We start from the raw sequence: 13,250 nt of genomic DNA, 5'->3' as shown, positions 1-13,250 counted from the left end.
TCTGACCTGTTGTGGTCTTTCTTCGTTCTTTATCATAGAAACCTTGCTCCGTTTATTTTTTTTTTTACTACAGAAAAGAAAGTGAAAGCCAAGAGTTGAGATACTTTCCGAGTGGTGCCTTGAGCAACAGGCACCATAGATGGTGCATTTACATTTACAAGGCAGCCACACCTATACTATGCTGGACTAAATGGCAATAATTCATTCCAGATTAACCCAATGTTCAAAGTGAAGCAAATAGCTCAGATCTCAATGTGCAGGTAGATAAGGCACAGGTTCCTTGCATGTTCCTCTCACTGGTTTTCAGTAAGGAGCTGAGAGGGTCAACGCAGCGCTTATTTTACCTGTTTGCATCTTCACTGCTTAAAAAGAGTGTTTCTTGTCTGAAGTAGCTAACACATGAGCAATGCCAAAGGGAATTCACAGTAATAATGCAAAGCTCTTACCTTGTGGTATGCACTTCATTTAGATCTATTCATTCCATGAGGTGAATTAAAGAGCATTTTTGTTGTATTTAACCACCTTTTTTTCCTCCTTCAAAGCAGTGAAAACTTAAAAACAGCCTTTTAGCACTTGAATCCTCCAGCCCATGTTGGCAAACCGTCATGCACGCTCAGGGGAAAGGTATAGTTAATAGGGCTGCGCAAGGCTTCGGACCCTGATTTGATTCGACGGAGATTCAGCCCGATTCAGTGGCCGAATCTCCAAATCGAATCAGAGGACCCTTTAATCTCTCCGAATTGAATCAGAACCCTTCGAATCAATTTGGAAAGATTCGGCAATTTGGACATAGAGACAGCTTTAAATGTTTTTTCTATATACCCGAGGTACCAGGCGGCTCGTGAATGCTGCGATGCTGGGGTGCATGGAGCATCCCACAGGAGTGGGGGGCTGTCCCCAGTCACTTGGCAGCAAACCCAGAAGTGGACCAGAAGTAGTTCTGGTCCACTTCCGGCAGGGGCAGCGCATAGGGGGTACATTGGGGTGAAAGCGCCAGTGCACCCCATCAGGAGCCATGCTCTCTGTGTAGGCAGGCTGTAGCGATAGGCACGATCCAGGTTGAGATCCCGAGTATCTCCAGGAAATCGCAATTCAGTCGCTCCTGGGATGAAGCAGAAACACTGGGCGTAGGACTTCCAAAAGTAGGCCTTTACGACTCAAACAGTTTTCAGACACGGGTGCCTAGAAATCTTTTAGGAAGAGCTGCCAGAGTCTAAGTTTCCCCATGGAGTACCACAGAAGCATTAGTCAAAAGACATAAGGGTGATTTTATAAAGATTACTTTGTCTTTTGCTCACTGGATCCAATTTTAAACTCCTCACACAACTGCTGATTCTCTTTCCAGTTTGTTCTCAGGAGTATTCATAGCATCACACCCAGTATCTATCTGTATTAGTTGCTACTTTGGAAAAATCACTTTTGAGTATCTGAAGCCTCTGTAAAATAACAACTTCAGACGTGTTCTTTTCTATTGGTATTTCAGGAATGACTGCAACTGCTCACCACGGGCAAGATTTTCAAACTCCTATGAGAAAGTAAAATTTCAACAGATTGTAGTATCTAAAAAAATTGTCATGTTTATAAGAAATAATTAAAATGCCTTTTAATGAAGGCGGATATTTGTGCCTTCACTGATGAATAAAGTCATTGAAATTAATAAGCATAAATTGTTAGCACTACGTAACACACTGAACATTTTCCTGTTATAAGTTTCTCTAGTTAACCTAACAACAGATGTTAAATATTTTTTTATATACATATTAAACTCAAACTACAAAATACTACAACTGTTCATTTTAGCTCGAGCACATATTCATATATTTTCTTTCTTCAGATCATAACTGAAGTTACATGCATTTAGAAAAAAAGATATGATAAGCTTCAGATACATAATAGCATTCATTTGAAGCTCAGCTTATTTTGTATGCCAAGTGGAAATCTGCTTAGCCTTCTGCACGGTCTATACACCACTCCATGTGCAATGTATACTTTTCTGTTTAAAGCACTTTATCTTCCGAATGAATCATTTTAATGTTTAAGTTGGGATATTTATAAATAATTAGGTATGAAATGTACCTTTTTTTTTTATTACAAAACTTCATAATTTCTGCACAGGGAAGAACAGACTAACAAGTCTTTTACATTTTGGTCTACAAAATGTAATTTTAATTAAGCCATATTAGTTGTAGAGTTATCTTAATATAGCGAGCCAATATTGAATTTCCAGACAAAACATTTTAAAGCTGTGTTCAGTCTGAGAAAACAGAGCAAATAAAGGGTAAAGAAACCTTACAAGATGGTGGCAATTAGTAGGAAAAGCATTCTTAAAATCCCCCAGGCTTTAACATTTGGGTTAAAAGTAACCCAAATATCTCAACTGATGGTGATGAGTTATTGTATGAGAAAGTTGCTGCAGATGGAAATTGAATTCTGACCTTCCAAAAAGACCTTAAAAAAAAATCTAGAAAGCAGTTTCTAATTTGACTGCTAATTCCAGCAAGCAATAGACTAGAGATTTTATTTTTACATGGCAGCTTGGGTTGTCATTCAACATCCTTTGCCAGTACACTCCAGCCCAAAAGGACCATTATGATGTTGCTAATTTGAGAAGCTATTCAGTTGCAAATAAGCTCTCCGTGTCTCCAAAATGATTCCATGTAGTAGGAACTTATTAAAATCACATTTGAGTTTTTTGTGACTAGAAACAGACATCGGCAAATGAAGCGGATCAGCTGCGGGACAGCAGGGAATGTGTCTTCCTGAGGCTTGAGGGGCCGGTCCCGAGTACCCCGGGAATTCCCATGTAGAATTGGGCACCTCAAACCCTTTGAGCACCTGCCTGGTTTCCCTGGCTTAGGGAGACATGTCCCTGTGACCTCCGAGGCACATCTGGGTAGGTGAGGGAGGCCAGGCAGGGTCTCCCAGAGTTTGAGGGGCCTGGTACTATGCAGGAATTCCTGGGATTCGTAGGATCAGGCCCATCAAGCCTTTTGAGTCTCTATCCCGGGTGGATGGAGAGCACAGACAGCTTCAGGCTGTCTGCACTCTCATGCTATAAAGCAAAGTCATCTGCTGTTATAAAAAGACACAATTTATTACTACCTTCTGTCACGGCCACATATTTGGCCATTTGCAGTGAGACAAGAAATATGGGTGTCTATTTGTTTTCATTTTGTGCCACCATAAAAAGGCTTTCCTACCCTAATGTGTAAACCTCTTGTTACTGGCAGCACAACAGACCTGTGTTTTTGGAAAAGCAATACATCTTCTAGGATACAAAAAGTCTGTGAGAATCAAGTACAAGAAGCTTGGCTGCCAGCCAGAGACCTTTTCAGTACTTCCTGCTTCAATTGAGCAGTGCCATCACCTGCATTTCAGCTTTGTACCAACTCAAATAACTGGTCTTCCCTGTCATGCTTACACAGGGGCTGTCATAATTATGAAACAAACTTTGTACCTATGCTGACAGCCTGCACAATCTATTATTTCCTGTAAAATATCAGACATCTCTCACATGGGAATAGAATTGCATAGGATGTCGTTCTGGCAAAAAACATAAATTTCATAGATGTTAGGGTTGGAAGGAACCTATTAGATCGAGTCCGACCCCCTGCCCTGGGCAGGAAAGAGTGCTGGGGTCAAATGACCCCAGCCAGATGGTGGTTCAATCTCCTTTTAAACACCTCCAAGGAACAGGACAGCACACCTCCCTTGGAAGCGTATTCCATGTTTTGGCAACCCTCACTGTAAAGATTTTTTCCTGATGTCCAATCTGAATTTGCTCTCTTCCAGTTTGTGGCCAATGTTCCTAGTTACCCCAATGGGCGCCCTGGTAAACATTGTATCCCCCATTTCCTGCTGTCCCCCTCCCCCCCTGCCCCCCCAATGAGTTTGTAGACAGCCACAAGATCACCTCTCAGCCTTCTCTTGCAGAGGCTGATGAGATTCAGGTCCCTCAATTGGTCCTCATAGGGTTTTTCTTGTAGGCCTTTAACCAGACAGGCGGCCCTCCTCTGAAGCCTTTCCAGGTTATCTACATCCCTCCTGAACTGCGGTGCCCAAAACTGGATGCAGTACTCCAGCTGCGGCCTGACCAATGCCACATAGAAGGGAAGTATTGCCTCCCTGGACCTGTTTGTGATGCACCTCCTTATGCAAGAAAGGGTGCGGTTAGCTTTACTTATTACCTCATCACATGGGTGACTCATGTTCATTTTGGAGTCGACTACGACTCCGAGATGCCTTTCCGCAGTTGGGCTAGAGTGGTCCCTCCCAGGCTGTAGGAGTGTTGATGATTCTTTCTCCCCAGGTGCAACACATGACACTCATCCTTGTTGAACTGCATCCTGTTCTGTTCGGCCCACTTCCCCAGCTGGTCCAAATCTGTCTGGATTCGCTCCCTGCCATCTAGTTTGTGTACCTCTCCCCATAGTTTGGTGTTATCTGCAAACCTGGACAGGGTGCTTCCTACTCCTTCATCCAACTCACTCATGAAGATATTGAATGGTACCGGTCCCAGGACAGAGCCTTGGGGGACTCCGTTGCCTGCATTCCCCCCCCGCGGAAACCAACCCATCCACCACCACTCTCTCGGTGCATCCTATAAGCTAATTTTCTACCCACCAGACTGTGTAATCATCTACACTGCAACTGTTTACATTGCAACATGTAGATTCAAGTGTAACTTTAAAAGAAGCATGTTTCAGATGTATTCAAATTCTGATTTCCAGGTACCATCATTCATTTCTAGGTAAACTGAGTCATGGTTGGGATGAAAAAAAAAAATCACCGTTACAAGAAAAAAAGAATAAGTATTCTGAAAGCTGGTTTCCTTTGTTCAATAAGGATGCTAGTCCCTTCCCTCATAGTATTAACAAAAAAGAGCTCCCAGTGACCATACAAGATCTTTTCAGTCAAACCAGCTCCATCACCAATAAATTAAACCCTGAAATATCTTAAGTCACCAGGGGCAGGAGGGAGGAGGGCACCCCTTGGGAGGGTGCATTCTAAAAAAAGCTTCAAGTTTCCCCTTAATTTGACTCTTCCTTCTTTTACCATAAATCATTAACTCGTATTAATACTTGTTCTAGTTGCCAAGAAGTGTCAAAGTCAAGCAGGAAAAATAGGAGTTTTTTTTCCCCCCCACGCAACATTTGGTCAGACCAGGTTAAACCACAACACAAAGGCAGCTACTCTGATCATAAAAAGAACAAACTGAATTTACATTTTATTGAAATATTTAAAGCGAGTTTCAAAAGGAATATTCTAACAGCCTTTCTTTGCCTGAAGAAGCTGTTAGTCACTAGTTTCAAGTTCTACATGTTTAGACAAGATGCTTACTTGTTTAAAAAGCGGTATGCTAGCCACAAACGTAAAAAAGAAATTAAACTCTAGATAGCAATAAGTGTACAGATACGTTATGAGATTTTATGCATTGCAAACAACTGCTGTCAGTTTGAGGGTATCTATTTTTCAGATTAATACTGGGCAACTTACAAAAAAGATACATGTACATAATGTTATTGTAATTTATCTTAATATCCGTTTCAACTCGTCTCAGAACCCAGCTGACAAAAGTATGTAATACATTAGGTTACCAAAATAAAATAAAATCTCTCTTTTTAAAAGCCCCAATGACCACCACAATGTTTCCAGGCAAATTACGCAAGAAATAAAATTTCTATTTCACACATCCGTAAAGAATGATAGCATAAGGCATCAGTAGCGACAGTTACAAGCATAGAGTTCAAGTCATTGTACTTTTGTAGAACACAAAACTACACTTTGGAAAAAGGCCTGTACAGACATTTAAATGCATTTAAATTGAGGCACATACTGAATTGAGGATGCAGCAAACTAGGAGGGAAAAAAAATCATACCGAAAGGAGATTTTTCATGTTTATTGAAATATGAGCAGCAGTATGCAAAACATCCTTAAAAAACATAACCTAGCAAAACCTAATCATTTTAGAGTTAAACAAAATAAAAAGATGCTTAGAGTTAAATGAAAAGAAAACAACTCATTGCTAGAACCGTTTTCTACAATGTAAACAGAAGCAACAAGGTTAGGCTTGCAATGCACACAGAAGCAGGTTTATGGAGCAGCACAATAAAGTACAATTATGTCATCTGATGGCTTGGTTTATCCATTTGACTTCAGAATAGGTTTCCTTCCTAAAAAGAGACTTCAAGACTATAAGAAAAGTTAGTTTGACCCTTCCTGCGAGGCAAAATGTTCTTAATGTTTTATTTATTAAGGACTGCTACAACCAACAGTTTGGGGAACTAAAACATTAGCTTTTATTTTTCAAGATATGTCGAGAGAGAGGGAAAAATCTTGATACATTATAAAAGCTCTTCTTCCTCTGTCTTAAGAGTATAAGAATATCTGCTTGACAAGTAAACAATTTTATATGATAACACTGAAAAAATTCCATAGCTTCCAGCAAAAAAAAATAAAATCTTAAGAATTCATCATTATTAAAAGAGGAGAGGCCCATACCAATCACATCATGCAGGCTGCTTCATGGTTATTTTGACTAACCGGGCATTTTGAAAGACTAATAAGTCATACTGACAAGTTACCATTTGGTCCTAGAGATACCATAACCCAATGTCATCCCTTCATGTACAACTACTTCCACAATACAGTTAAGTTTATGTAGTGCTCATGAACAATGCAAATTGACAGCCTGCAAGCCTTGAGTCCTCTAACCAGAGTTAAGTACAAGCTTTCATGCTATGGTCATGCCTAACAGCTCCTTAAACTATCCAAAAAGGAAGGTCAGTATACACCTGTTCTTGGCTCTTTGCTATCAATTAATGCTAGTGGTTGCTATGATCTAGTAATGTGCCCAGAGAATAAGGTTACTTTGGGCATGTGTAGACAAAACGGGGGCCCTAAATTGAAGAGGTGGGTTTTTAAAAACACCACTTCAATTTAGGGCCCTTTAAACCTTTGTCTTGCATAACACCTGCACACGCTTACCCACCTCTCCGGCAGCAGGAAGGGGAGGGCAAGCTGCTGGTGGGCAGAGAGGTCTCTGGGCTGCTGAGGGGGGCTGGTTGTTCCCTCTACAGCAGTGGTGGCCCGCACCCCAGGGGGCACCTGTCTGCAGGCACCTGACTCAGGCAGTCCCGGAGGGCACTGTGGCCACGGAGGGAAGCACGGGGCCCCCGCACACCTCAGGTAGGCAGGCAGGCTCCGGGGGGCGGGGGAAGAAATCAGGCTTGCTGCTTTTCTTGTGCGGAGGCTGTGCTCCCAGGCTGCTGCTAGGCTGCCTGCAGGGCTTCCTGCAGAGCCCCTGAGCTGCATGGAGCCCAGTGCTTCGCTCCACGGCTGTAGGGGTAGCAAACCAAAACCTCCCCAGAGGAGTTATAGTTTGCTGCACCCCAAGTCATTTAAGGCACATTACACCACTGAATTTGCTACAGTGGCTGGAATTAAACGTGCAATGCACCGCAAAGACACGCAAACACCGACACCATTGAAGTGGTGCAAAAGCATTTAGCACGCTTTGAAGTGTTGGCACACATGCCTCTCATTTCGTCTACACATGGCCTCTGCTTCCAAAATGTTTTCATTCAGTGTGACCTGGGCTACACTTAATGAGGCATCATCATCCATTGTAGACAAACTGGTCAGGCCAATAACTCCATCTATCATTAGAAGCAAATCTTAATTAAGAAGCAATTACATTCACAAATACACTGTAAAAACTGAGGTTGCTGCTCCTATCATGGAATTTAAACATCTTTAGTGTCAAAGCAGTTCTCCATCTGCCCCTCTGTGCACAGAGTCCTGAACTGCTACACCAACGGCACAGCTCAGGCCATATAGGATTTAGGAAAAGCTATGATAAGCAGAACATAAGTTACAAAACTATGTATTTAAAAGGCCTCAGAGTCCTAGTCTTTCTGTTAATAAAGACTAAAAAAAAAAAAAAAGCGCACCAGAGCAATATTTAGTGAGCCTGCCCCTCCATGTTTGTCCTAAAGAAGCAGTTACCAGGAATCCCAGGCTGCTGTTGGCATTACAGGTCAAGTAAATAAATGCAGGTAGGCGACCACTAGCCAAGCTATTTTAGTGCTAAACAGCATCCAGAGTTGACTAGATACACGTGGCAGCACTGCTGTAATTACAGTACCATGTGCAGCCAACTTAACCTCAAAATTAGCACTAGGAATTAACTCCAACATGCCCACCCAAGTAAACCCCCATTCCCAGCTAGTATTCAGCCTTGGATAGAGAAAAATTTTATACCTGCAACCGATATTTTACTTTTTTTAATGCCACATTTCATGGCATTAATAAAAGCATGAGTTTGTCAATATCAACACTACAGCATCTTGATGAAGTGACAAAGAATGGGCATAGCTGAGTCTGTAGCTCATTCGATACAACCATCAACGGGCTATCATTCAAAGAAATAAGCAACAGACTGACTGGTAAATGGCAAAGCATTGCTACTTCTTGTCCTGAAGGGTTGGTGTTTTTTCAGGGGGGAGCTGGGGGTGTTGTTTAAAATGGTGGAGGAAAAAATTATTTTAAAATAAAATCAAGCAAAAAACAGTAAATTTCTGTACAAGATACCATTAAAGCTCTATGAAAGTATCAATCTGTCTTTATTCCTTTAAGGCATTTCAAAAGAAACATGTTTTCTTGATATGTAAACAGCATTGTTCCTTTAAGGTGATTCTTTACCAATGTACCATGTGGTGAAGGGATCACCACATTTCAGCAAAAGCTCTGTCACCAATAAAGAATACAAGAATAACTCAGGTAAGCACACAACACACCCAAGGACTGCAGCAACTAGCTACAAGGCATCTTTTAAGTACTTGAGCTTTAGAGTTTTTTACCAATTCCCAAACGCTTTACCTTTGCTTGCATAGGTCAGAGTTATTATATGCATTAACAGGCCCTGATTGCATATTAAGGGGAAAAAAACCCCAAACCTTGGGAATTAGAATCAGGCTATAACTAAGTTCAGTCAAAAGGCTCCACTCTACATTTCTTTTAGCTCAGTTCCTCACTGAAATGGTTCTTCCAGATAGTCTTGCCCTTTAAATGATTGCATTCAGTGTTTGCATTCATAGTCCGGGTGTTGTCCTCTCCCTACAAGACAGATTCAGCACAGGCAGCAGCTGTCCAACCCTTCTCACAGCACCCTGCCAGTGCGCCTCCACCGTCCCTCTGAGGGGTTTCCTATGTGGAAGAAGGAGCAATTTAACCTCTATGTCCATTCAATCCTTTGTTTCTCTGCTAAGACTGCAAATACAGTGGTAAACTATATATGCCAGGGGACAGATCCTCATAAAAAATTGGACTAAGACCACTTATCATAAAGGCCACTAGTAGCAATGATTTTTGCTCATTAACAAACAGGTTTGTATTTGTGTGGGTGACTTACAACTGAAAGGCCTTAAGTTCAATTACTTAGTTTTAAGCCATTCAGTCTTTGACTAGCCTGAGCAGAAAAGACCAAATTTGTGCAAAGTGAATTAAATACCGCTTAATCACTAATACTGTAATAAGTGTTGAGAGACTAAGACTTTAACACACACCAGTTCTACACAGGTCAAAAGCAACTAGGAAGAATAAAAACCCAAAAAACACTTAAATCTTTCCAAGAAAAGTACTGCCTTTACAAAAAGTAGTGTTTATGCTAAAATACAGAGGGGTATCTACAAAAAGCTAGACCTTGGCAACAACATCCAAATGGTACGGGCATAAATCAAAGGAAAAAGAAAAAAGAATTACTAAGTCCAGAGAAGTGTAGGAAGTTTACCTTTTATCAATTACTATTTAAATGGTGGTTAAAAGCAATATTAAAAAAGTGATGAGGGATGAAGCTAATGCTTGCTCTTTTGCAATGAATATACAGTGTGTTTATGACGGCACTTTTTCAATAGATTATGCAAGTGTTTTACATCATTCTGTATCTGTAAAAAAAGTATAATTTCAACATGTGTACACTTAAATCACATTGTTCAAACTGAAGCAAAATTAGCTATAATAAAGGCTAATTTTGTTTATGAATTGTCATCGAAAACTTATGCAGCTTTACTAAAAATACTGCTTGCAAGCTGGAGCTGCACAAGTTCAGCAGTTTATTAATATATTTTTTTTTAAATCTATGATATGTATTTACTCCCTATAGTCAGTCTTCAAAATTCTTGTCCCTACTTGACAAAGAAAAAGTTCCAGTTAAGACAAATACCTGTTTAAGTCTTATATGAAGGAAAGGAAAAAATGTTCTAAAATTTTCAACAGACTTTTTTTTCTTAGGTCTCAATTGTCACTTGAGTATCACAAGAACAAATTGAAATGTAAAACTGATCATCGATACACAATGGAATTGGTCACACCAGGGTAAGAAGTTTAACCATAATATCTGTTCTCCATGTAGCTCACAGTATCCACATTGGAAGTTTCTCTAGAATTAGAATAAGTTCGCTAAAAAGATTTAACTTGAAGAGAATACTTCGGCACTATGAAACAGAGGAGATGGGATTAAGAGGCGAGCCCATTTGTGTCAGTACTTTATCCAGCCACTGCAGGGGCCCATGAAGATGAATTTCTATCCAACATGGGGTGCTTGTGACATCTTGCCGGTGATATTCTGCTCCCCAACCCTATAAAAAAAATTTTTAACATTTGTAATTATGAAAATATACCAGTAATCTGTACAAAGAAATGCTGCAAGGCATCTGATTATTAGATTACAAATAAGGGGGGGAGGGACAAAGAGAGTGGGAAGATGAGAAGGATGAATTTGAGCTTTGGGCACTAGATATAAGACTTCTGGCTTCTGGTCTTCACTCTACCACAGGCTCCTTAGCCAAAGATAATTTTTTTTTGTTTGTTTTGCATGCATATCTCCTCTTATCTTGCTTGTCTAGTAAAATTAGATTTTAAACTCTTTGGGACACCGAATGCTTCATACTGTGCAGAAAATCCAACACAGCAAGGTCCAGTCTCAGTCTTAACCCTTACTATGCCAATAAGGGTTAACACCAATTTGTATACTATGGACAAACTGCAAGATGACAGATCCTACAATTCCATATGTACGGGATTTGATCCAGGAATTAATCCAGGGAAGTCTTATCATCTGTGTTTGGTGTAGTGTCCCTTCTTACCTTAAAAACCTAGAAATTCACTGCAGAGGACCAGCAGTAAATTAGAGTGGGGAAATTAAAGTAATGCATTCATTTCAGATACCAGAATGATAAATTCTTTCTTACTATATCTAACACTTACTGAGGTTTTAAAATAAATCCTTGGTGGTACAAGAACACCCCTCATGCTCCACAGTACAATGGGAAAGACTGTACACAAACTAGCTGAAAGAGGAGTCATCTCAACAAGCAATAAAACCCCAAGTACTAATGAGTACTCAGGAAAATTTTAAATGCCCAAGATAAAAAGACAATGCGTTTACCTTTACAAAACTCATTCGAATGGTGCACATTTTGGTGAGCTCATAAACTGCTTCGAATCCATGATTGACAGACTGAGCTAAAAGCTGAGCAAACTCCTGATTGTTAAAAATTTTTAGGCTGCAGCCACTGGGAATCTTGCACACAGTGGTAGGATGAAAGCCATGATGATAATTGCAGTTCCTGCTCTGTACAAATATGCTGCTGTCACTTAAGCACTCGGCATAGACTTCCCCACCAACATAGTAAAGATGAACGCCTTAAAAATAAAGTTAGAAAAAAATGGTTCAAGCTAATTGCAGAAGTGCAGTTGTTATTATGGGTCCCTTGAGCTTTGAGTTCAATTTAGTCAGACTTCCATTTGAAGAGCTTTCTAGAAAGGATATATTTTTCAGAGAATCTGAAGCATACGCTGTTCAACAAACACTCATTTTATATCAGCCACTAGATGTCCTTCTTTCATCAATTATAGAACAGACTGAATAGCTTAACTTCACAGGGGAAAGTGAGCAGTCCTCCTCAGCCAGTTCCACTGAGAACATTTTGTGGCTTATAAAAGCCTGCAGTTTTGTAAAATTGGTAACTTCTGCTCACGAGAAGCCAGGGCTAGAATAATAATGTTTCTGGTCAGAATGGAGGAATACTGAGAGCTGCATGAGAAAGTATATTCACAGTCTGCTCAGCCTTTCATCTTATTTTACCAATCGGCAGAAAAGATGCAACCCACATCAGACTGGGCCTAACATTTAAATATACTCAAATTTAAGATCAATGGGAAAAATACATCTAATTTTTCTTTTTCTTTAATTCAGCTGTAAAATTCTCATGCAAATTTACTCCTTGACTTGAAACTCAAATACTGTAATATTATGCTAATGTGTCACTACTTGAAAGACAAGAATTAAAAACTCATCCAACAAAGGCAAAGCTATTTAAAATGCTCATTGTCCAAACGTGGGTCTTTGTTCCTACTTCAGCAAAGATTCTCCCAACTATTCCTCCCAATAACACTGACAGGGCTGATATGTCCGAGTTTCATTTAAGGTAGAGAATCCACTAAGAAACATGGTTTCTGTCGGAGGGGATTTAACCATTTGACAAAATTGAGGGATCTTTCAGAATGTAAGAAACGTTAATGCAGGGGTTCTTAACCCCCAGGCCACAGCCCAGTACCAGGCTGCGAAGTGTTGGCTGCCTGACTGGAAGCGACTGCGGACCAGCAGACCGCAGACTGGAAGCGACCGGCATGCTGTGGATCGGCGCCCAACTCCATAAAAAAAGGGTTGGCTGCTGGTCCGCAGCATGCTGGTCCTCAGCATAGAAAGGTTGGGAACCCTTGTGTTAGTGAACCTCATCAAGTTCAATGGTAGCCAGCAGTGGGATGTCATTTAGGAAAAGGAATCTGGAGGCAGACTGCCTTGCCATCAGATCAACTCCAAGGGACTAAACCATTAGATTTGGGACTAGTTTGGAAACAGATTTCTGCCAATTAATTCCATTCTTCTATTTTACCCCTGCTGGCCTCTTCAAGCCAATGAGCTAGTTCAGGATTTCTGGGAAGTGGAAAAACAAAGATAGATAGGAGGCTGGAAATAAAACCTGCAACAAGTTACAAAGAATATTTTAAAATTATTTACTCCTGAAATTCCAAAAGTGACCTCCATTTGAAATACTTATAAGGACATGTGACAAGTCTGGCATTTTTGGAGAGATTGATGTGTAGGGAGCCAAAAAGAAGTGAAACATGTCTGGCAAGTTTCATAAGGGTATAATAGATTTTTTTTTTCCTAGAAAAACTAAGCATT

The 13,250-nt window shown here is 40.4% G+C and overlaps 1 protein-coding gene across 4 annotated transcripts in view; it reads right to left on the bottom strand.

Annotated features, from left to right (window-relative positions):
• Nucleotides 1-5,201: 5,201 nt before the first annotated feature.
• The window catches only part of SMAD5 (SMAD family member 5), a 36,961-nt gene continuing 28,912 nt past the window's right edge, over nt 5,202-13,250 (bottom strand). For all 4 annotated transcript variants that reach the window (XM_019478556.2, XM_006276410.4, XM_019478557.2 and 1 more), the window contains 2 exons: nt 11,448-11,704; nt 5,202-10,638 (listed from right to left, as the gene is read on the bottom strand). In XM_019478556.2, the coding sequence (XP_019334101.1) occupies nt 10,495-10,638; nt 11,448-11,704 (401 nt within the window). In that variant the 3' untranslated portion in view covers nt 5,202-10,494. The remainder of the gene's footprint in view (nt 10,639-11,447; nt 11,705-13,250) is intronic.

The sequence above is a fragment of the Alligator mississippiensis genome, chromosome 9 (assembly GCF_030867095.1).
Source record: "Alligator mississippiensis isolate rAllMis1 chromosome 9, rAllMis1, whole genome shotgun sequence".
Lineage (NCBI taxonomy): Eukaryota > Metazoa > Chordata > Crocodylia > Alligatoridae > Alligator > Alligator mississippiensis.
Note: the sequence above shows the minus strand (reverse complement) of the source record. Positions and strands in the feature narration are given on the sequence as shown.